General features: G+C 43.8%; 1 protein-coding gene across 34 annotated transcripts in view; it reads right to left on the bottom strand.

Moving 5' to 3' along the window:
- The window catches only part of TNIK (TRAF2 and NCK interacting kinase), a 299590-nt gene that overhangs the window by 238304 nt on the left and 34852 nt on the right, over positions 1-26434 (bottom strand). For all 34 annotated transcript variants that reach the window (XM_043521888.1, XM_043521874.1, XM_043521886.1 and 31 more), the window contains exon 2: positions 8734-8799. In XM_043521888.1, coding sequence (XP_043377823.1) covers positions 8734-8799 — 66 coding nt within the window. The remainder of the gene's footprint in view (positions 1-8733; positions 8800-26434) is intronic.

The raw sequence follows: 26434 nt of genomic DNA, 5'->3' as shown, positions 1-26434 counted from the left end.
GGCCCACAAGGCGACACAGAAAAAAAAAAAAGCGACATGACAGTTGCTAATATCTGAATCCCATTAACATTAAAAGAAGAGAGGATTGGTTGCCAGCAAAGTGTTGCTAATAACTGAAAGATGTCAATAATCAGGACTGACAATAACCGGCATCCACTGTATATGGTGGGGCAAATGCACATCATCATTTTTCCACTCAGATGTGCTTTCCTGTAGCAAGATAGAAACAAAGGAAACGTGTCCACTATTTTACTATGCAGCCCAAGAACAATAAGCCACCACCTGAGGCTGCATGGCATTGGTGGGGGAACCCCCACAGGGTGCAGGGGGTCAGTAGTGCGCTTCCCTCTGACCTGCCCACTTCTTCGCTGGCTCACCCACTGCCTGCAGTATCTTACCAGGTAGGTCCCTGGACCAGCCAAGAGCCCTCCACGTGTGCTGTTGAAGAGGGGGCGGACACATTTTCTGCATGGGGAGTGGGAGAGCCTCATTCAAAAAGGTTTGTCATGCAGCATCAAGAGGCAAACAAATCAGACCCTTTGTTACAGCAGCATTTAGCTTTATACCTACCCCTACCCAAAAAAAAAAAAAAAGGAGAGAGAGAGAGAGAGAGAGAAAACACAGTAAAGAAGTCTGAGTAAACTTAACTCTGTTTGTTATACAGAATTCTAGTTTACATATGCATATGTGATATATAGAAATAAGTATTTTATACTTGTCTCACATACTTCTTCCCAAATATATTTAGGAGGATAGTACTTAGTTATTCTCATAGTGCAAAAGCACCATAAAGTCACATCACCATGAACAAGAGATAAAACTCACAGGAGTCATTGCCCAGCAATCGTCAACATTTTGTGGTTTTCACACAGCCTTCATTCCATCCAGTCAGCTACATCACAGAGCCACTCACCGTGGATGTCCCCTACCCCAGTGTTAGTCCCTGCAAAAGTTGCTTCAGCAATCTTCCTCTGCTCACCTGACCCTCAAGTGCCACAAAGTCAAGGGGTTTTTGTCTGATTGTCTTGATGTTAGGTATGACTCTGGTTACGTTGTAAATTTGGGGTATAGCTGATGTGCAGCAATTGCCTGTAGCATTTCAATTCAAAGGCAGCAAGCCTCTGAACGTCCCGTTTCCTCAGCATCCACATCTCACATATAGCAAAAAAGAGACGATAGCAATTTCATTTTACACTTCCAAGTAATACCTTAACTTCTCTAAATGTGGTTGTGTCCTAGAGCAGTGGTCACAAGTCCAATTCGGTCAGATCTCTAAGTGATGTTTAGCATCCCTTGTAAGCATGCTACCCAGGTATTTAAAGTGCTCACACTCCATTGCCTCCTCAGATTTGGGGAGGAATATCTTTGCCTTTTCAACAGACTTATGTAACCATTGTCTTTGTCTTTTCAGATGATATTTTTACACTGAAATTCTCTGCTTCCACCACTTCTCATTCTAGCAATTTTTGAACCTCTCCTTGCAACAATCTAATCAGGTTAATATCAATGAAGCACAGATAACTAATTTTTGGTAGGCCCTCCTGTAGCTTTCCATCAGTGACTCCTCTTAAGATTTCTTCAATATAACCATTGAAGATAGTTGGTGATTGTCAGGCAGGGCTGCCTGACTCTTATTCTCAGGTGAAACTACTCCACTCATGCCCCACAAAACACCAAGGCCATTGTGCATCTTTCAAAATTTTGTATCAGTCTTATTACATTTTCACCAGCTCCAGCCAGCTGCAGAATTACCCAAAGAGGTTTGTGCCATATGCTATTGAATGCCTTGACAGAATCTATGAAGTCATGGACCACCTTCCCATCATTCTCCAGCACCTTCTCGTATAGCTCATGCAGATTGAACATTTGCTCGACTATCTCTCTTCTGGGTCCAAACCAGGCTTGTTCTTCAGCCAAAAAGTTCTCTATCTTGGGTACAATCCTCTTCAAGATGAGGTAAAGCAGTATTTTGCGAGGATGTGTCAATAATGAGATTGTGTCATAGTTTTCACAAACCATCAGGTACTTCTTTGGAAGAACAGGAACCATCAGGGACCGTCCCCCAGTCCTGGGCCATCTTCCAGACTCCAAAAGTCACATCGGATGCCTCTCCACCACTTTTAACTAGTTCTGCATGTATGTTATCCACTCCAGGGGCTTTACAGCATTTATATTCTGAACCAAATGCTGCAGTCCTTAGGGCACTCGGGATTTTGCCCTACATTTAGAACTTTAGCATTGCTTTATCTTGCATGGTACAAACTACTGTGCTGTGGAATAAGTCTATAATTACACAGTAACTATTGATTGTTTAATTAGCTGGTAAATGCCATCTAATCACTAAGCTGTTTCACAGTTTATTCTGTCTTCTAAATTAGAGTGTTATGAGATCTAAAAGCTACAAGTCATATGGGTATTGTTCTTAGAGTTACTTGGCAACTGATAGGTGGGAGAAGGAATGGCATTATTTCAGGATAAAAAAGAGAAGGCATCCCAGAATGAAAGGGGTGGGCAATACTGTAACCTCTGCATGCTCTTCCCAACCTGCAGTTGTGTACATGGTCTAGTTATGTAGTACAGCAGTGGGGAAGGGAGTCCCAAGCTGGACACCAGAGACCACAGCACCACAAAAAGGCAATGCAATGCAGAAATGTTAGTTATATGTAAGATAGTGGTGTGATGTACAAGAGGAATATCCCATGAAATGAACGCTCCTCAAGGTTAAATAATTTCTCCTACTTTCCACAGGTAAGAAAATTTGTTGCCTAGAATTTTCACCACTTCTAATTAACATGTTTGTTCACCTTAAATTGTAAGGGCATTGTATAGGAGGTCAAATATTTCAGATAATATAGAACTCTTCAAAGGCGTTTCCATTATCTTAGCACATAGTTGACTGAATATAGAAGTGTAAGCAGCAAAACAATGAGTCAATGGCTGATTATTTTAAGACCGATTAATTGTATTCATGTATTCAAGATGACAGAATTAAACACAAAACAATAACCTCATCTTAAATAGACTAAGGAGCTCCCTCTCAAAATTATTCTAAAATCTGTTCCATTAGACACAGAATTATTAGAAAAATAAAGACGCTCTTCCAGTTCAATTGAAGAGATCAGCCACCACTGAAGTGGTTTCTCATTAAAACAACCACCACTACAGAGAGAGAGAGAGAGAGAAAGCTATGCAGTGCATGTGGATTTACTGACACCCCCGTGCCCCTGAAATTATTTGTAGCCGAAAGCTTCCAGTGGCCTGTTGCAGTTAATAGAGAGATACATGACTAGAAAAATCCTTATTACTAATCTATCATTCAGGTAATCCTTATATGTAGGTCACTTTTAGGACCAGACTGTGGCTCACACTTATATGGGTACTCCATGGTGGGGCTGATGTTCATGGAGCCTCCCGCCCTAGCTTGTGCCCCTGAGCAAGGGTCTTGCTCTTGAGTTCACAGACTGATCCCTGCTCCCGCGCCGGGGAGGGAGGGGGGAGAAGTGGAGCGGCTGCGGCGCATTCAGGGGAGCAGGCGGAGGCGAGCTGGGGGGCACATTTCTAGGGGCAGCATGGCATGCGCCGGAATGCCGCCCCTAGAAATGGGCTGCCCCGAGTACCTGCTTGTTTTGCTGGTGCCTAGAGCCAGCCCTGGCTGGCACTGATGGTTACAGCAAAGAGAGAAGGGGATACAAGACAGAAAGGTGGAAAAGGAAGGAGGCCCTCCTCACAACTGAAAAGAGGAAGTTGGGGGAGATTCTCTAGTGCAGCCAGAAAATTCAGTTGAACTCAGCAGAGTTTAGGCCACTCAGCCCTTTGCATGAGGTGCCCAGCATTTCACCAGACCGGGCCCTAAGGCAGGAAACTAGAAAGCATCCACTAATCAGCTGGAGATTTAAGCTTTCAGGAGCCGGGCAGGCGGGAAATCAGATGCATAATAGATTCCATAAACTCCTTTATTTTCTCTCTCACAAACTCCTTGCTTTCCTTTGTAAGGAGGAAGCACTCTTAAGATTTACTCTATTACAGGTAGCCTGTACAATGAAACACTTGTCAAAAGTGTTGGGGTCCAACAACCAACAATTCCTTAAGTGAATGCAAATGCAAGATCTCAAATGCTGAGTGGGCTACAAATCCACACTACTTACGTGTCAACTATTAATTTCAAACTAACGCATCACATACAAATCCTCTGTCCTGAGCCCTTGCTAGGTTGGTACAGAGCCTCAAGGTTGGTAGAGTCAATGGCTACAGCCTCTGTGGGTTTTTTTTTTTAAACAATGTAAGCCTGAGAAGCGATTTTAAAATGCGATTATTTTGGTGATTAGAAATGTCCTCATGAATAGGGGTTTGGCTGTTTGACAGTCAGCTCCGGCCTAGTCAAGCTGGAGCACTGCTTCACTGCACCGCCAACAATCCAAACTGAGAACCTCCCACCAAGGGAACCAACATACTTTGCACTTACATGCCACCTTCTCCAAGCACTTTCCAAAGGCTGGTGAGCATGGTCATTCTCATTTTATAGAGGGGTAGTTGGAGCCAGCGGGAGATTAATTGACTTTCAACAAGCTCCCTGGGCATAGTTTGGGGGTGAGGGGCCGGAGGGGCATTGCCCCCCCCCCAAAACTGCAAGCCTCAGGCAGGTGCGGAATTCCCTCCCTCTCCCATGCGCGGCTCCATTGGCCTGACTGGAGCTTCCCCCTCAATATAGAAGTCAAACTGCGCCTATGCCAAGCTTCCACAATAGCTCTAGCAGGAACGGACATCTCGTGATCCCCCATTCCCTTACTCCAGCCACTAGAATACAAAATTCTGCCTCAAACATTCTGTACCATATCCTACCCTTTACCCAGCACCCAGCAATCTCAATGGGTGTTTCAAACATCCTGTAGAATTACAGCCAAATTCTCTTCTGGTGTAAGTACTGAATTCAATGGCAGAATTTGGTCCCAAGTACAGAATATGGCCTCATGTGATCAAGCAGACTAATAAACCAGCTCACAACCCCTTTGGATTATGAGCTGCATTATCGGTTGGGTGTCAGATGATAAAGAGCAAGCCCAAGGAATACTTACTGATGATGGCAAGCACTTATTCACAGGAGCAGACCCCTTGGGCTGTTCATACAAGTGCTCCAGAGTGAGTACAAGTGCTCCATTGTCTGACCTACAGCGAGGGAAAAAATCACCCCTACTTCTGCTATTTATTTTAACAAGATCAATTGTCTCCACCAATTGAAGTGCACAAAACAGGTGCTCCCTTTAAAACATGTTTTCTTTGAATGTTTATTTTTTAAAATAATTTTCTATGTATGCAATGGAGCCACAGAACTGCAAGGCCTGGTTAGAATGGATTTACACATCAGGCACATGGAGCAAGACAAAAAGGAGATCCTATTCCAGCAAGCGAGAGGATGCTACCATGAGATGCCTTTTTGGGTCCAGTATTAAGGCTCTGGGCTTGTCTACACATAAAGCATTGCAGCAGTGCCACGGTAGCGCTTTAGCGAAGACACTACCAATGCTGACGGGAGGGCTTCTCCCATCAGCATAGGTAATCCACCTCCCCGAGAGGCAATAGCTAGGCCAACAGAAAAAATCTCCCATCGAATTACCACTGTCTACACCATCAGGTTAGGTTGTTTTAACTGCGTGATTAATGGGTATGGATTTTTCACACCCCTGAGCAATGGTGTTACACCAACCAAACTTCCTAGTGTAGGCCAGGCTTTACAGTCAAAACATGCACAAATTTTAGGGGGGGACGAGAGGCTACAGATATAGTAGTAATAACTATGAGAGCCAAGCAGAATTTCTGTTTTGGATCTAAAAAGGAGAGTTCAGATTCAGATAAACACTGGCAAATTTGAAAATCTATTTTACTCAACAGCACAACCTGTATTAGTGTGTCCATTAGACACGCGCAGTTCAGAAATATTTCAGGTTCAGGCCAGCTAGTTTTACAAAATAGACAGAAACAATTGAACAAACCTCATGAGACTTCATGGAATAAAAATCCTGCCATCTGCTCACCCCTAACTACCTGCACTGAGCACAAAAATGCACTGAACTGCAGTGAACCACGCATCCATCATTCGCTTGCATTTGGAAACATGGGCCAAATTCTGCTATTCCAAGTTCACTCTGCTGTGCCTATTGCACAGGGCTGAATTCAGGGAGGTAATGGGAGTTACTCCAAAGCTACTAGAATTTAATAGAATTCAGACATTTCATAGATTCCCAGGCCAGAATGGTGAAGCTGATCCCCTACTTTGACCTTCTGTATAACATGGGCCATAATGTGTCTCAAAAATAATTTCTTTTGGACTAGCACATATGATATTTTTCTAAAGAAGTCAACCTTGAGGGTGATTACATGGGTTCTAATCTTCATTACACCAAATTAGGTATCCAAGCTGCGGCAGATTATTCTTGTGTAGTGGCATCTCCAGAAAATAATTTAGAGGAAGCCAAAAGGTCAAAGCATCTTTGGAGATCTTCTAGTGATCTGTTTCTTTGTCCGGCTGCAAAAGACACATACAGCATTTTGCCAGGAAGATTCTGAAGGAATGCCCATCAAGATCTTATTTCTCCCCAACTGTCCAGAACTGACACCATTAACCATCAGTTATGTTTCATAGTAGCAGTTACTCTGGTTCACATCACTTAAATTTTGTTTTGAGGCTTGAGTTCAAGTGTAATTAACTATTGGAACAATTTACCAAGGATTATGGTGGATTCTCCATGACTGGCAATTTAAAAAAAACAGTCTTGACTTTAAAAAGAAGATATGCTCTAATCAAAAAAGAATTATTTTGGGGAAGTTCTATGGCCTGTGTTATACAGGAGGTCAGACTAGATGATCACAGGGGTCCCTTCTCGCCTTCAAATGTGTGAAAAGAAAATCTCAGTCTAAACTAGATGGGTGACCAAGCCAGAGAGTTCATATTTAGATGCAAATTTCTTTCTAGCATGTAGATATTTAGGGCTATAGTTTTGGTTTCAGCATAATAGTCTCTTCGAAGACCACCACCTTGTTTGCAATGAAACCATGTGAAGCGTTCTGCATCATTTTGATTTTAAACTAATCTGAGCACTCTGATTGCAAACAGTTAATGAGATGCTTTGTGCAGAAGTGAAAAAGGGTCACACACTGAAATGATCAAAATCTCTTACACCTGGAAAACCGAGTGTGAACAACTTTAGAGTTTTCTGCTTCAGATAACTGGACTCCTTAAAAATCAAATATTTTGACAGGAAACACAAACAACAGAACTGTGTGAAGAAGAGTGCAAAGTATGTGTAGTTTCCCTGCTTTTCCATAGAAGCATTAAGCTTTTGAAGGGATGTTATAGTCACATAGTTTCCACTGCTTGTTAGAAATATGCACATGTTAAAATAAGGTCAAACTCTACACTTATTTTACCATCTGAGAAAAACAGTTTCAGCATCAAACTAATGCTCTTGGCCTTGATGATTCAGGAAGAACAATGGAAATAAAAACAGTGTATCATCATCAACTTAATGCAAACACACCGTCAAAAAAAATAACAGAGGAAGAGTCACCAGAATATAACCTTGGTAAGGTTTGTATTTATTCCAGTTTAGAAATCCACACACTTTTAACTCCAGAAGTTTCAGTTCATCCTCAGTTCATCCAAATGCTATCATCAGATTAAAGGGATTAGCCTACAGCAATGGGATGATGTGGAAGCCAGAATTCAGAAAAAATATTTCCTGACAGCTTTTAAAACAAACTTTTCCTCCCTTCCTCTCTTGATTTGGGGGAAGCTTGGTGTCTGCCAGTGCATGACAGCAAGTACCATGTTTTCCAAGTGACTGATTGGGAGTGTGCCAAAAAAAAAAAAAAAAAAAAAAAAAAGAGAGAGAGACCACTTATTTGCACAATCAAAAGTGAATTTGTACACACCAATTCACAATGATCTGAGCTGCACATGCAAATACAGATTCTGTGTATAAATCGGGTGTGTACACTTAGGCCTTGTCTACACTAAAGGGAAAAGTCGATCTAAGCTACGCAATTTGAGTTACGTGAATAACATAACTCAAGTCGACGTAGCTTAGACATATTTACTGCAGGGTCCACACTACGTGATGTCAGTGGGAGACACTCTCCCGTCAACTCCCCTCGCTCTTCTCGATGCGGTGGAGTACAGGAGTTGACAAGAGAACAATCTGCGGTTGATTTAGCAGGGCTTCCCTAGACCCCTAAATCGACCGCCAATGCATTGATTGCCCGGTAAGTGTAGATAAGCCCTTAGAGGCCCTTAGAAAAGTTGAACCAGAGGGACTATTGGTTAGCATAGTCCCATGTAGAATCTGAAAACAACTTTCAGTGAAGTTTCCAGGGATTTGATTGAGAACCATTTGCAATATTAAGAAGAATTTTAAACCAAGCTTCCAGACTTTGAAGTTCCTTTCTTGCAGTTGCCCTTTGCTAAGTACAGATTGGCAGAATGAGTCAGATTTTACACTAGTTCTGCAATGTGGATGGGGGACTAAATTAAAACCAAACTCATTTCATTTGTCAACCAGTCTAGTTCCAAATTCAGCTCTCTAGAAGTGACAGACTAATGTATTAAACTACTGCACCATCTAGATTGCTGTTCAGCTCTGAAACTGATCTAGTGTAATGTAGATAAGCACAGAGCATTCTAATATGTAAACTCATGTACCAGGAAATCATAATTGCTGCAGACACATTCAGAGACCTTACCTTATAGACTTGCCCATATGTTCCATTGCCAACAAGTTCCACCAGTTCAAAGATACCTGCAGGATCCTAAAAGGAAAAAAAACAGAAAATTTCAAAAATTTAATGAACATTTGCAAGTTTACTCAAAAGGAACATTTGTTTGGAATGAAGTCCACATTTCACTGACAGCTGTTTAAGAGTGCCTTTAATCTGCCCATGTATTAGCAGCATTATGTTAATATGAAATGGTAGGGTAAGTGATTCAGTAGTTCCTTAGGGTCTGATCCAGTGAACGATTACCAGATAGCACAATGCTTACTTCCCAGATAGCGGAACTACTCATGGTTATAGGCGCTATGCCTTGTACTAAGCATTTGCAATATCTGGCCCTTAGAAATAGTTGTCAAGATGGTGCTCAAGTGTACTAGTGCTGTTCATTTACTGCTCACTGCAGACTCTACGCTGTATTTTTATGGTCACTTATGTATGCACGGAAACTTGAACACTCAGTGTGCATTCTACAGATAATCAAATCACCACTTATTCTATGGTCAGTTAAAATAAATACATCTTCAGTTAAACAAGAAAAGAGACTCTGCCTGGTTAGAGAGTCTTGTAAAGCATGCTGGGTTCTCATAAGGAAGGGTTGGTGCACACGTTTTATCTGGTTTTAATCCATGTGGGTTCATGTCCCCTCACTGCTCCCACACTGAATGTAAAGTTTAGGGTTCAAATTATCTCAAAAATCTCTACACTGAGTTCTGTTGGAGCCACCAACTTTCTCCTAGCTCCAGATCCTAACTGCTTCAAAATCATGTAAGCTTTGCAAACTAAAAGGTTTATAAACCCCTAGCCAATATTTCTACCAACCTGGTCTGGAGTTTGATTCTGTAGTAAAACATGAAGTCAGGCTAGTTTTGAGTGGTGTCTGTTTTCACAGAGAATTATTTTGCATAGTTCTATTCCTGAGGTCAGTAGCTAATGACTGTCGAGAAGCTAGTGCATTAACAGCTAAACACTGACTCCTATAGTGGCAGTTGCCTCAGACCCACAAAGAGCAAAATGTGGACTTTCCCACTATATTACTTTTATTTTAGCAGAATTAAAAAAGAGAAAGAGTCAACATCTCCATGAGAGACACAGCAGGTCTGTCACGGTAGATCCTCCATCTTGAATTCATCCAGAGGGCACAGATTGCTTACATCTGAAGGTGTGATACACAGAAAACAGAATTACAGCCAAATGCAGTCCTACCCATCTTTTGCATCAGTCTCTTCCTCATGCCCCATCTTTTTGGCAAGTGCTGAGTGTAAAGAGGTAGTAATGGGTTAACAGGTCAGTTTCCTTTTTGAGTCAAGGTTTCTAATACACAGAGCTGGCTGCAGGGGGAAACTGAGCAGGATTCTAATCAAGTTCCCCTTTGTAACAGACTGAGCTTGATGAGAAAGGGAGGAAACAATCATGTTAATATCCCTTGGTTAACAGCTCACATGTTAGAATTGCAAGGTACTGCTGGCCCTGGCTTTATGGGCTCCCTATACATAGGTCTGCACAATTAACAGGACCCTCTTTTCAAGGAGCCCTGTATCACTCTTATACTCTGATCCAGGACTGCCTGCCAGCCAAAGCACGAGCCTTGGTTTCTTGGCTGTGATCCCATCTGACCATGGTGTCTGCATGCCATGAGGGAGAAGTAATTCCTTAACTGCCCTTCTCCTTTCCCCATTTAGGAAGTTGTGCTCTGGCTCTACTCCTGGGTTCCTGATGCATATAGGTCACCAGACGCTACCAACCTTCAGAAAAGTGGGTGATTGCAACAGCTTGAGTGGAAAGTGCAAGAGAGGACATGTGCAAGAGAAGTGGAGCCTGACAAACCAAACAGCAGGGAACCAAGTGGGTCTTTGGTGATGCTTCTTCACATAGGGCCTCACAAACCCAGAGTGGGTCCTTCATACCTTAACTCCTGTACTAATTACAATTATATATATAGGGAGAGGAGGGGTGTAGGTGGGTGGAAATTAGGAATTTTGGTTTTGGTGTTTTCAAAGAGTAGGATGAAATGGGGGTTACCTGATGGGAACTTCCTTTGCACCAGTCAGAACATTAGCTTCTGGATTTTGTATAATTTTCTGGCTAGTACTCAAACAATTTGGCATGCTAGCAAGTTAAGAATTGCCACAATCAGTCTGGGAAGACAGAGGTATAGAACAGAATCTCTATGCCAGGAAGGAAAAACCAAATTCTGGATGCTTTCCCGGGGAGGCAGAAGAGCAATATCACCACCATGGTGGGTTTGAGACTTATGGCCTGAATCAGAGATCTGCAGACTACATGTCATAGCTAAAGGCATCTTTTAGGTATGCTGATCCATACCCCTTGTGACCAGGTGAGAGAAGAGGGGAAAAAAACATTAATAATGCCCGGGGTAGCCTGCAAATGAATTGGAGTAAGAAAAGGAAACTACCCATTAGATCAGCTAGTCCATCTCTGTCAGTGCAGGATTGTTCCTTACTGTATATTTACTAGTGTTCGGTATGGTCTAGTGTTAAATATCCCAAGCAAAGGAGCTTCCACCACTTCCTTTTGGAGACCGTTCCACTCCAAAGCAACTCATTCCTTGGAAGTTATTTGTAATAATCACCATAATGTTTTCCCTTTCATAAGACGATCTCATTCCACCCACCCAGCCCCACAGCGCACACCTCTCCAAATCTCCCCCCCTCCATTTTGTTATGCTAAATAATTCCTTTCTACTGTTTCAATATTTTTAGACCTATATCTTGCCTTTAGCTGTTGCTTAGCCATGATGGCAGATACTTGATTCCAGGGTTGGAATTCTTTGGATTCCAAGTGTTCGCATATACTGTACGTAAAGACCACAGTACAAGACACACGGCTGTACCACCGACATTCCTACCCTGAACATGATCAGCGGTATGCTAAGCATGTGCTCCTGTTGAGGAAGATCTGAGATAGCCATGCCACACCCCACACTGTAAGAGGTACAAGAGAAGGCTTTTTTACATTTCCCTCCACCAGGGCCACAGCGCTGTCAGGGATATGCCTGGTTTGGAAGAAGCAAGCAAAGAGGCTCCCAGAGGAGCTAGATCACAGAGGCGGGAGTGCAGCTGCAATGCAAAGAGTACAGGAGACTGAACTGAAATTACCAATCTCTTGCAAAGCCTGCCACTCTGCACATCCCAAAGCTGACAAAGCAGTGTTCTTTACATCAATGAAAATGGAACTCGGAGCCATTAGTGCACTAGGTTCTTATAAACAGAAGTCAAGGAACAGGAAAATAGATGGCAGCTGCTGTTTATTTTCAAGTTCTGCTTCCCAGGAGTTATTTTGCTCAGTGCTCTCGCTGAAACAACCCTGGAAGAGGTTTTTTCACGTGCTATGGATAAATATTCAATGTGAAATTTAAAAACAAAACAAAACCCCACTGTGCTTACACTACTGTAAAACGTTCACAGAAGTTACAGATGGAAAAGACCCAATGAGGCAGCGAGTCAATTCCAGATCAAAGTTGGATTGTTCCCAACAGTACATTTTCAGGGGCTTTGTCCAGTCCCCCCCGCCCCCAAGGCCAAACTGAGGGCCATGTTAGCAACTTGCTAGCAGCCTGAAGGCCATTTCTACTTTGCATGATTTGCAAAGCTGCCAAGATTCGTGCAACTCCATGCGACTTTCGTGCAAATTAGTGAGCTAATTTGCACAGAAACTTCAGTTCAAAGTCAACGTGTCCTGTCCCAAGCAGTGGTGGAGTAGAATATGGAGCTTCACAAAACTGGACAGCTGTGGCTATAGCAGGTGGCAAGGTGTCAGTGGATGGCAGGGCTCGTGGGGTAGGTGGATGGGTAGCTTGTGAGAGGGCTGAGTGGGGATACAAGAAGCTGGAGGATCAGCAGAGTGCGCCTATGGCCAATATTGAGCCCTGCTGCTGTGATGCTGCTTCCAGTTGCCCCTTCCCCACTGGGATCCAGTGACTTATGCAGTGAGGGGAGGCTGAGTGGCTGTCTGGCTCCCTGCAGAGCTAGCTCCGTATTGGCCCCCAGTGAATAGGACAAGCAGCAGAAGCCTCGTCCCTGCAGCTCAGCCACAGGTATGAGATCTCAGCTGGGTTACAGGCAGGCATTACCAGGCTGTCAGCTGTACAAATGTCTCACAAACTTCAGGACACCTAGCAGCCCTGAATGCAGAGTAGGTTACAAACACTAGTTTTTCCAAAAAGAAAAGGAGGACTTGTGGCACCTTAGAGACTAACAAATTTATTTGAGCGTAAGCTTTCGTGAGTTACAGCTCACTTAAATTTGCTCGTCTCTAAGGTGCCACAAGTCCTCCTTTTCTTTTTGTGAATACAGACTAACACGGCTGCTGCTCTGAAACTAGTTTTTCCATCAGCCTGTAGCAGTCACATGACCCAGGGTGATCTAGGCAGCTTCCTGGTGACTGAAGCAAGATGGCACAGGGGGCTGCCCCTCTGTACTAAAGATACGGCACAGGCTTTACCATACCGCTCCTGTCAGCCACATTTGGCCACTCTGGCTCTTACCTGTGCACCTCTCAGGCCAAAAGCTATTTTTGTCTCCTGGTTCTTACATCCTCAGTTGACTTGGCATCTCTCTCCACTGCTGGCCCTGAGAGTTACAGTTTCAGTGTAGCCATAGCAACATGACTGGAATGTTAGTTATTCACAAAATTAAAACAGAGACTAGTCTCTATTCAGGCGAAGGTTATGCCGTTCCTTGGCCCTGCTCTTCCCCATGCAGCCTGCAATTGGCAGGAACAATGATTTTTCTGCATTTTGAAGAGACTTTTCATTAAGTGTGTGTGCAGCAGTAATATTTTGTTAGCCTGCCTTTCAATAAGATATACACCAGGGGAGGGAGGGAAGAAAGGAAATCTCTTTCTGTCCACAGAGGCTCTAAATTGTCTCTTATGCAGTGAAGAGCTTTTGCATCTTAATAACTGATGTGGGATACACTGGCTCTCCCATATCAGACAAAACATTGTTACCATTTCTTTCCCAGGGCTGCAATGCAAATTGGTCATCACTGAAAGTCTTGACCGATATGGTAGAGATAATGCAGGAATGTAGCAGAGAGCAACAGCAGCTTGGGAAAGTGGAACTGATATTAAGGAATGAAATATGGATGAATTAAAACAGGGGCCTTTAAATTATTCAGAGGAAAAAATGGACTGGGAGACCAGTCCAGAATTTGGACAGTGTTTCACAGATAATGGAACTTGCACTCTCTGCTGCTTACAGTGATGTACTATATTCCATTTGGCAAGTCATTGATTTTCCCCTCCCCACCAAAAAAAGCTCATTACAGGCAAGTGTTCCAAGGCTCACTTTTACCCTCTTGCTAATACCTATTTCCCCCCGCCCCCGTCCCCTCCTCCCCAGCCTTTACCAAATGGCCTTGAGACTGAAATAACAATGGCGATGACAGAAATTACACAATCAATATCTTAAATCTGCTGAGTCCTTGCAATTGTTCCTTTGACAGTGTATATTTCTGCCGGTTGGAGCTTTCACGATCAGGAAAAGCTATTGTTAAGGCTGCAACTCAGCAGTGACCACAAGCTCCCATTTTCACATGCTCCAAACTCTCAAAAAGTTCTTTAAGTAAAACTTCCAGGCTTGTCTTCAGCATGTGCATGCACACACAAAGTAAAAATCAAATCAGTTAGGCAAAGTTGGAGGAAAATCAATCTTTCCAATTTTTTAAAAAATAGACTTTTTGTGCACAAGTAACTTAGACTCCACATTTCACTTTGGGAAAAAAGCCCGTTATCTGTATTATTGTAACAGCAAAGGGCGCATTGTGCTTAACTGTGTACAAACACATCGAGATAGTCCCTTCCCCAAAGAACTTACTGTCTACATAGACAAAAAGATGGGAGGGAAAACTGAGACAAAGAGAGGTGAAGTTACTTGTCCAAGGTCACACAACAGGTCACTGGCACAACTGAGAATAGATCTCAGGGCTCACAGTTCCTATACATACTAATGTTCTATTCAGTGACTAGACCACACTGCCTCTCACATAAGATAGACATAATTACAATATGCACATGAATGATACAAGATTTGTTACATTGTTACTTTGTTTGGTTACACTATATAAGGCACAGTTCCCAAACAGGTTGAATTAACCTAAGGTTTTGCATTTAAACATATGCTTTAAGCCGGGGTGGGCAAAGTACAGCACAAGGGCCACATACAGCCCTTCAGATGTTTTAATCTGGCCCTTGAGCTCCAGCCGGGGAACAGAGTTGGCGACTTGCCCAGCTCTGTGCATGCCGGGGCTCTGCGCAGCTCCCGGAAGCAGCGGCATGTCCCCGCTCCACCTCCTACACATAGGGGCAGCCAGGGGGCTCCACACACTGCCTCCGCAGCTCCCATTGGCCAGCAACTGTGGCCAATGGGAGCTGCAGGGGTGGTGCCTGTGGATTGAGCAGCACACAGACCCTCCTTTCTGCGCAGGAGCCAGAGGGGAGACTTGCTGCTGCTTCTGGGAGCTGTTTGAGGTAAATGCAACCCGGAGCCTGCACCCCTAACCGCCCTCCTGTGCCCCAACCCCCTGCCCCAACCCTGATCCCCCTCCCTCCCTCCGAATCCCTCAGTCCCAGCCAGAGCACCCTCCTGCACCCCCAACTCCTCATCCCCGGCCCCACCCCAGAACCCACACCCCCAGCCAAAGCCCTCACCACCTCCTGCACCCCAATCCCCAATTTTGTGAGCATTCATGGCCCACCATACAATGTCCATATGCAGATGTGGCCCTCGGGCCAAACTGTTTGCCCACCGCTGCTTCAAGCATTAACCAGTCCGCTCCTCCTAATGACACTGCTGTTAACTCTGTCATATACTGCATGGGTCCAGGCCTGCAGAATTACAGGAGTAATTTTACCTGTACAAACATTTCATTCATAGGCGCCAACTCTGTGGGTGCTCCGGGGCTAGAGCACCCACAGGGAAAAATTGGTGGGTGCTCTGCATCCACCGGCAGCCAAGCTCCCCGCCCCACTCCCCCTCCCCAGCTCACCTCCACCTCCTCCCCTGAGCATGCGGCATCCCTGCTTCTCCTCCCAGGCTTGCCGCCACGAAACAGCTGTTTCGCGGCATAACAAGCTGTGGGAGGGAGGGGGGAGGAGCTGGAATACGGCACGCTTAGGGGAGGAGGTGGGGAAGAGACGGGGCCAGGGTGGAGATTTGGGGAAGGGGTCCAATGGGGCAGGGAGGGGGCAGAGCTGGGGCAGGGACTTTGGGGAAGGGGTTGGAATGGGGGAGGAGAATGGGGGTGCGAGCACTCACCGGCACCAGGAGAAGCTGATGCCTATGATTTCATTGACCGCAGCAGGACAATTCATATCCAAGGGTTTTCAGAACTGAGTCCTTAACCAGTACAGCACTGCCATGAGAGAGGCTCATTGAAGACAATGAGTTATTCTGGATTTATACCAACAAGAGCAAAATTTGGCCCAGAGATCTCTAGCAAAATGTTTAAAAGGCATGAAGAACCACCAGCCAGAAACTGAATACCATATGTAATGGCATGTGCCTGTACCCAGCTCTCCAAACTCAGGTAGAGCAAGCAGCCCATTCCATACCCATACAGCACAGTGTTCTGCCTTTCATGCTTTACTGAGTCTCCATAGCTTTCAAACTGGGGTTGCGAACAATGCATTGCTCCGGGACTGAGAAGACAGACACATTCTGGAACTAAGGAAACTCCCGTTACGCTTTTGACACAGGGCCTGATCTTGCTCTCCCTTTAAAGTCAATGGTAAAAAAAACCAGACTTCAATGAGAACTGGCACAGGAACACCAGAAAGTGGGGCGGGCAGGCGGGGGGGGGTAGGGGAGGGGGAGGGAAACGTAACAAAAAAAAGTTGCCATTTAGCAAAAAGTGAAAGTACTTTTAAAACTATTGTATAATGAAAGGAATTTCAGAACATCTGTGTATAAATGATAAAGCAGAGTCTATCCAAACTTTAGTGACAAAACCAAACATGAAGTTCTTCAAAAGGAGAAAACTAATCAGTAAGACACTAGCAGCAGAAGAATTCACAGCAGGAAGAGTTGTGCAGTTAAAATAGTTCAGCTCTGTGTAATCCCGACCCCAGCAGAATTAAAGGGGGAAAAAATCCACACACACCACCTGTGACTGTACTGCAAGATTTCAATAATTAAAAGACACGAAGGAACCAACTGCTAACCAATTTGTTATTTAAATGATAACTCAAGGGTGCTTCCTGTTTACAAGGTAAGAAGCATATTCTGGGCTAAGTAAACTCAGAGCCGAAGGCTGCAGGTGTTTATCAGTGCTGGATATGGTTATTACTAAATTAGCAAACAGTACCTTGAAGTCATCATTATACTGGAGCATGTTCTGCATCCTTTAAACTCCAGTGCTCAGTTAGCTACTGCCCTCAGAACTCCCTATGTAGATGTCTGCAACAAACATTACTGCATCTAATGCTGTCCCTTGCCCATCTGATCACCCCCACTCTATAGCCCAACCTCCTCCATGTTCCTTGAAGGAGGCTCATCTTCTCCCCATATCCTCCCCCCCCCCACCCCAGGAATGACTCCTTTAAACTGTATTAGAAGGGGCTAGGTGGGGATGAGTGGAGAGCATGAGAGACACCGATTCAATCATTATTGCTGTGGCTGTATAGATGGGGAAATAATAAATCAGGATGAAGGGATTTGCATAATCACTACACAGTTATTCCTCTGCTCTGAATGGGCTAATAATGGCCCCCAGCTGAAGTATGGAGATAACTACAGTCATTATGCAAATTTTATATTCCTTCAGCCAATCAGAGCAAGGAACTGCATAATTGTGAAATAAGTGAACAGTTATGGGTCAGTAACTCACTAGCACCCCATGCAGATTGGCTGAGGCAATTCCATTGCAATAGAATCTGCACTCACCTTCAGTAAGGTTAACACCAGCCTGTGTTCCTAACATTTCAAAATACCATGATTTGATGCACCTCTGTCTACAATATGTGCTCCCTTTAAATGGATAGGTTTCAGAGTAACAGCCGTGTTAGTCTGTATTCGCAAAAAGAAGAATGATGAAGTGAGCTGTAGCTCACGAAAGCTTATGCTCAAATAAATTGGTTAGTCTCTAAGGTGCCACAAGTACTCCTTTTCTTTTTTTAAATGGATAGGAAATGTTTTCAAAAACTAGGCATCATCAACCAGCTAACTTAAAAAGAAATCTAGATTTTAGATCCAGCTGTCTCTACCTGTCAACAGGTGCCTGTGGTTAGGCTGGTAACTGTAGTCATAAGAACAGTGTTCCAAGTTTGGGAAGCACCAGAGAAAGGGTCATTTTACAGAACAGTTGGCTCTTGTAAATTAATGGTAATGTCACAGTATTCAGCCAGTTCACATTCATGGGAGAGCCATAATCTCTGGTAAGTGTCACAGAGCTTAGCATGAAACAGTGAATGTTTTCTTTTGACACAGGAGATTTTGTTAAACTGTACTAGATCGCTTGAAGGAAAAAACACTGCATTAGCTCATTAAACTCCAGCCAAGAGGGGAGTCTTGTTAATTCAAAGGAATGAGAAGACCTTACCAAGAATATGTTCTGTTTAATCACATGGTATTGGTGATACAATGTGGTATATCGAGCAGCCATCAAGGAGTGACTTTCCTGGTTACACCACATGTCAGCCTAAGTGGGGGAAGGGAGATTTCCAATCTAATGCCCTTGGCTTGCTTTATTTATTTTTAAAATCCTTTTCTCCTTCAGCAAGTTTAATGGCCATCTCAACACATCCATCCATCCTATCTGTCCAAAGTAAATTAAACAAACAAATTAAATAGGACTCCTCTCTTACTTAAGCAACTTAGGCCATTCCCGTGCCAGTGTGGGGGTTTTTACTCACAGTACATTCACTAGTACATTGTTCAGTCAGTTAAGTGTCCAAAGCAACAGAGCTTCCACCACATCTCACTGTTCAGCAGCTTAACAGACCTCCTTGCCAAGTCCTCCTGAAGCCACATTAACCGCTCCTTTTCTTGTGTGCTTGGGGCACAGGGGGTTGCTGGAGTTGCAGTCTGCGATTCCTTAATTATGTCGTATTTTGATTTCCCCAGTCTTTCCACACTGATCAGTTTTAATACTTGTCCCCACCACACTTTAATCACTAGAGACCTCATCTTGCAGCCCCTATATAAGTAGCCCTGGTGCAATCCAGGAGAGAGATTGTGTGATGAAGAACTGCAGGATTGGGCCCTAACTTTGTTACATTCCCCCCCAAATTGTTTTCCTGAAGCCAAGTAGATATGTTTGAGGCATTCCTCATGGTGGTGAATTCAGATAGCTTGGGCTGGCTGGTACCAAGCATTGATGTCTCCCGGACATCTTGTGGGCAACAGAATCCACACCTGCCTCATAGTCTAAGAAGTCACCTGCTGTTGCCTCTATTTATGCATTAACCCAGTGGTTCCCAAACTTGTCCTGCTGCTTGTGCAGGGAAAGCCCCTGGAGGGCCGGGCCGGGCCGGTTTGTTTACCTGCCGTGTCCGCAGGTTCGGCCAATTGCAGCTCACAGTGGCTGCGGTTCGCTGCTCCAGGCCAATGGGAGCTGCTGGAAGCAGCGTGGGAGGGACGTACTGGCTGCCGTTTCCAGCAGCCCCCATTGGCCTGGAGCAGCGAACCGTGGCCGGCCACTGGGAGCCGCGATCGGCTGAACCTGCGGACGCGACAGGTAAACAAACCGGCCCGGCCCTCCAGGGGCTTTCCCTGCACAAGCAGCAGGACAAGTTTGGGAACCACTGCATTAACCCATTCACCTTGCTTAACTGTGGCTTTTCCCAGCATGCACAAATATAAACATAATGGGAACGTGAGGAAGTCATGAGAGTTAGCACAGCAAGCTCCAAAGCTTCTCAGTATAGCTGCCCATAACGGTATGTGACTTAAGGAAAAAGTGGAGGATTTTCAAATGCACTGCAACATGGGTTAGTACATGGCCAGTTGCCTCTGTCTCCAAGGTATTCCTGGCTAACATCCCTTCGAGTAACGGGCAGAGAGCAGCAAGGAAAGCAATAAGAAAACCAGCCAATGTTTTGCCACAAGCAGAGATCCTGGATTCTTTTCTAGCTTTAAGTCCTCTCACCCCCCCTCAGTAGGGCTTCCTGAACATAAACCCTTCCATTTTTCAGTATTTTGCTTTGACTATAAGCTGAATAATGAAGCAGAACCACATTGGACCACTGGGTCCTGTTCACAGAGAGTGCTCAATCTTATTTCCCCTTCTCCCAGCTCAGTATTTTCCCCCTTTGCCCACCCACCCAGAGACTTATGCCGGTAATTATCAATCCATAGACTACTGCACCTCGTGATTACTCAAGCAATACAAAATGCTTTATTTGAAATAGTAATAAGGAATTCACTGTTTAATGTGTATGTGTATATATATATTATATATATAAAAATATATATTTAAAAAAAACAAACAGTACTCTTGCCTGGCTCTAGATCCCAAATGAAAACATTCATCATGAAATAGCACCTTAAATAGTGTTTCCAGACTATTGACAAGGCTAGATTACTATTCACACCTCGGCTTGCTACACTCACCGTGCAGACAAGCAGTAAGAGAGAAAAAAAAGTTCTGTCCCTGCTGTCAGACGTGTAAATGGACGTCTCCGTCTATTTCAATCATTCCGCTTCAGCATCTCAGGAAGAGTCATCTTCTGCTTTGTCCACTCCGTCTTCCTGAGACACATGTTGATTGTCTCTACCTCAGCCCTCCCCTAACTTCATGCTGGAATGGAGATCCTATGTAAAATAATTCTGTAGCCTTCCTTCCTTTCCAAGTCGTCCAGATCCGCTGGTTGTTGGGAACAGCAGAGCTAATCAGAGTGAATACAGATGTTAGGTTTTTACTGGAAAAGTAATTCCATCGGAAGAGAGAGAAGATGGAAGATTTCCTTCATCTGTCACTTGTCCGGTGCTGGACACAAGCTCAGCATTGTAAATAATATGTTCATATCTGGATTGGAAGCAAAATAACTATCCGGGAGCAGGAATAGCAGAGGCCAAATTCTAGCTGCCCAGCATGCATGGGTGTAGAGCAGAATTTCTGCTAGCAAAGTAGGGTCAGGAAGGTTTCTGACCCAGTTTCTGCTTCCTACTAAAACCAATATAAAGGCCATGCTCTGCCGGCCCTCCATTAGGAGGCGGCATGAGAACATACAACCATTTATGTGCATGGGACTGGAATCAAACACTGAAATTATAAAACCAAAATCCTACATACACACTGCTGTAGACAGACCACAGCCTGAGCTATCCCAGTTACACCAGCTGATTGATCATTTGGCTCGGTATGTCTGCACTGAAAATCATGAAGTGTTTCTGCGGGTAAAGTGCTCTATACAAAAAACAGATGGCTAGAAAACCATTTAAAATGGTAACAGTCTTAATTTAAAAAAACCTGACCATCTTATGCCAGAACGGGGACAAAACTGTGGTAGCGGAAACAAGTAGGAGGTGGCAGAGGGGGTTGTTTCTTCTCAACACTTTTATGGAGTAAGGGGCCAATTTTAATATCTGTAGCACAAGGTCTACAACAAGGTGGTGATGCTCGCTAGAGATTTCATATCTGATTCTAATCTCAATCATTCTAGTTTAACTCCAGATGAACTTCATTGGAGTGAGTGTAACCAAGATAAAAATCCAGCCCATGTTATCTACCAGGACACCATGGTACTAATTGTAAATCCTAACAGACATATTTAGCATAATCTTAGAGGATTAGTTTCTTCAAATTCTTTATTTTAGTTCTGACCAGTTCTTTAAAAAGAAATCAGAACATTCTCTCTCATTCCACCTGCTTCCCCTGGTAAATCAGAGAAATCTCTCTGAATATCCGCTAGGTATGGTACCTGTGAATAGTCTCATCATTCAATATCCCTTTCCTCCAGTTCATGGAAAAGATTCCATCCAGAATATCAGAATTTCTGTATGGGATTCCATCCTCTCATGAAGAAACAAGGTGTCAGCAAAAACAAGATTGTGAAGTGATCCTTTGATGTTTTCAGCGCAATATTCTAAATTAATGTGGTCCCATTTAGCCAGCTACTTAAGCACATGCCTGGCTTTAGACATGAGAGTAGTTCCATAGAAATCACATACTTAGGTTCATGGCTGAATCGAAGCCTCATGTGTATAAAAAGCTGGAGAGACAGAATTACAAATTCAATCTAGGGTCCCAAAATGATCGAAACAAACCAACAGTAGTACTGTGCCATGCTAATTGATGTCAGGCTCATATTAAGAGAACAGAAGCTGGAAGATTTCTTCACTGAGAAGACATTATCTGCAGTCTCATACTGATAAGATATTATTCATAAACGTTTAGATCTTGTCCCTCTGAGAAATAACAGTTTCATATTAGCCAACAAACACTTTCACCAAATTGAAATTGCTACCTACTGGTATATTCAGTCAAAGGTTTAAGGCTTCCAAAAGGAAATGGATTAATTAATTACAGAAACAGCTTCTAAACAGTACTTCTCAAAACAGGAAAGTACATTTTAAAGCTGAGTAAGGCCAAGATCCCACATCAAATGGAGCATCTTTCCAATATAGGCAGTCAGCAATTCAGACTGCCAAACAACTCAGGCTTGTGTCTGCCTATAGACGTGGTAGCTTGAAAACTCATTCATATCTTTACAAATCATTGCATCAGCTCTGAAGCCTTTGGTACCAGAGTGCTAAGGGCCCCTGTCTAGGATTTTCCCACTGAATGCGTTCCTTGTCTTTTCGTGCTCCACTGCTCCCTTCTCTTTTGTTAGTTATGGACAGATTGATGGACATTGGAATGACTGACAATGGGAGATTTCTTACCTTTAAATTGATCTGTTTAGGAGCTAAAGAGAAAGCCAGGTGGGTTCTCAATACATATCTGCGATTGGCATTAAGTGTTCTGACCATCCAGCCTCAGGGATATGTATCAAAAACTCGGGGCCACTGAATCAGTGGCAGTTTTGCCCTGGACTTCAACATGAGCAGGAGCAGGCTTTGGGCCATATTTGCTTACACCAGTGCAACATCATTGAGGTCAATGGAGTTACACCAGCATGGAACAATCAGGTCTCCTTTTCTAAGGTGTGTGCAAGAGAGATTGTGTGAGAGAGAAGAGCACATTTTTAAAGCCCTACATTTAAGAACTTGTGTTCAAAAATGCATTTGGTGTTTACTACCCAAACACACTGTAACACCTGTCACTGAGACTAACTAGAGACTACACGTCAGAAGTGTGAGTGTGGCAGGAATTCATGCAGTTACTGACAAGACGCTCTTGGAAACCTAGGTTCTTACAATAACAATCATGCTTTGCAGTTCTATAGCACTTTTCACCCTAGCATCCCATTGACCAACAATACACTCAAGCCTCAGAACTCCACCGAGATGTACAATAGCGGAGTCCTCTAGCCACTTGAAAAACCTGTAAGATGCCCGATGTAGGCCAAAAATTATCAAGTTTGGGCACTGGAAGTAAGGCGTCAAAGTCAATATTTAATCGGGGTTGCCTTATTGAAGTCTATGGGGTGATAGGTGTACAGCACCCATGAAAGTTAGGTCACTTATTTCAGTGCCTGTCACAGGATGGCTAGCCTCTTTAAACGAAGCAGGTCCATTTTTCTCCTTAAAAATGGATACGTTCTAATTTAAATTATTTGCCATTATGTTGACAAATCCTTGTATTGTGCTGAGGAGTTAGAGGAAAATGCGTGAATGTTTTTGTTTTCTTTTAACATCTGATCACTTTCACACTGGATTCAGATGGGTTGTCACACTAGCCCAGTTTTCACAGCTCTGATATCTTACGATTAGCATTTTCAAATAGTTCTCCCCCAGCCTGTCACCTTTCATCAACACCTCACTACAGGCACCATAACAGCTGGTTACCAGGAAGGGATCAGATAACCCTAGTAGCAATAGCTCCAAAAAAGGACAATCCAGAGAGCAGGTTACACTGAATTATTTACAGGTTTCAGAGTAACAGCCGTGTTAGTCTGTATTCGCAAAAAGAAAAGGAGTACTTGTGGCACCTTAGAGACTAACCAATTTATTTGAGCATAAGCTTTCATGAGCTACAGCTCACTTCATCGGATGCATGCTGTGGAAAGTGTAGAAGATATTATATACACACAAAAAGCATGAAAAAATACCTCCTCCCACCCCACTCTCCTGCTGGTAATAGCTTATCTAAAGTGATCACTCTCCTTACAATGTGTATGATAATCAAGGTGGGCCATTTCCAGCACAAATCCAGGTTTTCTCACCCCTCCCCCCCCCCCCCCCCCCCCCCCACAAACTCACTCTCCTGCTGGTAATAGCTTATCCAAAGTGACCACTCTCCTTACATTGTGTATGATAATCAAGGTGGGCCATTTCCAGCACAAATCCAGGGTTTAACAAGAACGTTAACACACAAAGATGGACTACAAGCCGTCAAGAACACTATCCCCGATAATGTCACGGCTAACCTGGTGGCTGAACTTTGTGACTTTCTCCTTACCCATAACTATTTTACATTTGAGGACAATGTATACCTTCAGATCAACGGCACTGCTACGGGTACCCGCATGGCCCCACAGTATACCAACATTTTTATGGCTGATTTAGAACAACGCTTCCTCAGCTCTCGTCCCCTAACGCCCCTACTCTACTTGCGCTATATTGATGACATCTTCATTATCTGGACCCATGGAAAAGAAGCCCTTGAGGAATTCCACCATGATTTCAACAATTTCCATCCCACCATCAACCTCAGCCTGGTCCAGTCCACACAAGAGATCCACTTCCTGGACACTACAGTGCTAATAAACGATGGTCACATAAACACCACCCTATACCGGAAACCTACTGACCGCTATTCCTACCTACATGCCTCCAGCTTTCACCCTGACCACACCACACGATCCATCGTCTACAGCCAAGCTCTGCGATACAACCGCATTTGCTCCAACCCCTCAGACAGAGACAAACACCTACAAGATCTCTATCAAGCATTCTTACAACTACAATACCCACCTGCGGAAGTGAAGAAACAGATTGATAGAGCCAGAAGAATTCCTAGAAGTCACCTACTACAGGACAGGCCTAACAAAGAAAATAACAGAACGCCACTAGCCGTCACCTTCAGCCCCCAACTAAAACCCCTCCAACGCATTATTAAGGATCTACAACCTATCCTGAAGGATGACCCAACACTCTCACAAATCTTGGGAGACAGGCCAGTCCTTACCTACTGACAGCCCCCCAACCTGAAGCAAATACTCACCAGCAACCACACACCACACAACAGAACCACTAACCCAGGAACCTATCCTTGCAACAAAGCCCGTTGCCAACTGTGCCTACATATCTTTTCAGGGGACACCATCACAGGGCCTAATAACATCAGCCACACTATCAGAGGCTCGTTCACCTGCACATCCACCAACGTGATATATGCCATCATGTGCCAGCAATGCCCCTCTGCCACGTACATTGGTCAAACTGGACAGTCTCTACGTAAAAGAGTAAATGGACACAAATCAGATGTCAAGAATTATAACATTCATAAATCAGTTGGAGAACACTTCAATCTCTCTGGTCACGCGATTACAGACATGAAAGTTGCCATTTTACAACAAAAAAACTTCAAATCCAGACTCCAGCGAGAAACTGCTGAATTGGAATTCATTTGCAAATTGGATACAATTAACTTAGGCTTGAATAGAGACTGGGAGTGGCTTAGTCATTATGCAAGGTAGCCTATTTCCCCTTGTTTTTTCCTACCCCCACCCCCCCCGACATTCTTGTTAAACCCTGGATTTGTGCTGGAAATGGCCCACCTTGATTATCATACACAATGTAAGGAGAGTGGTCACTTTGGATAAGCTATTACCAGCAGGAGAGTGAGTTTGTGGGGGGGGGGGGGGGGTGAGAAAACCTGGATTTGTGCTGGAAATGGCCCACCTTGATTATCATACACATTGTAAGGAGAGTGATCACTTTAGATAAGCTATTACCAGCAGGAGAGTGGGGTGGGAGGAGGTATTTTTTCATGCTTTTTGTGTGTATATAATAAGATCTTCTACACTTTCCACAGCATGCATCCGATGAAGTGAGCTGTAGCTCATGAAAGCTTATGCTCAAATAAATTGGTTAGTCTCTAAGGTGCCACAAGTACTCATTTTCTTTTTACTGAATTATTTAGTGTTCCACTAGCTGAGGAACTGCATAAAATGCAGCTGACAGACCAGAAAACTACCCAGCTATATTGAATAAGCTACCTCAGAAATAGTGATTAGGAACAAATCCTGACTATCAGGATCCTGACAAAGAGCAAAGTTATAAAACCCAAGTTTAACTGTATAAAAGTGTGCCACTTTGTACTCTCACACCCACAAATCCTCTCATAATGGAATTCACACAGGGAAGAAGAAGAAAAAAAACCCACCAATAAGCAGTCTTTCCCACAGGACACCTTAAATAATGCCAGATTCACATGGGAAGTTCCTTGCGTCTTCCTCTTAACAGAGTGTCACATATATATGACTGAGTATAAACCAAAAGTCAGATTCTCAGAGGCTGCACACTGGCGAAACTGCATGGAAGTCAGCTGAGGATGTGACCCAAAATGTTGATTTGCAATACATTTCTGCTAGTTCACAAAGTATT

The sequence above is a fragment of the Chelonia mydas genome, chromosome 9, assembly GCF_015237465.2.
Source record: "Chelonia mydas isolate rCheMyd1 chromosome 9, rCheMyd1.pri.v2, whole genome shotgun sequence".
Taxonomy (NCBI): domain Eukaryota; kingdom Metazoa; phylum Chordata; order Testudines; family Cheloniidae; genus Chelonia; species Chelonia mydas.
Note: the sequence above shows the minus strand (reverse complement) of the source record. Positions and strands in the feature narration are given on the sequence as shown.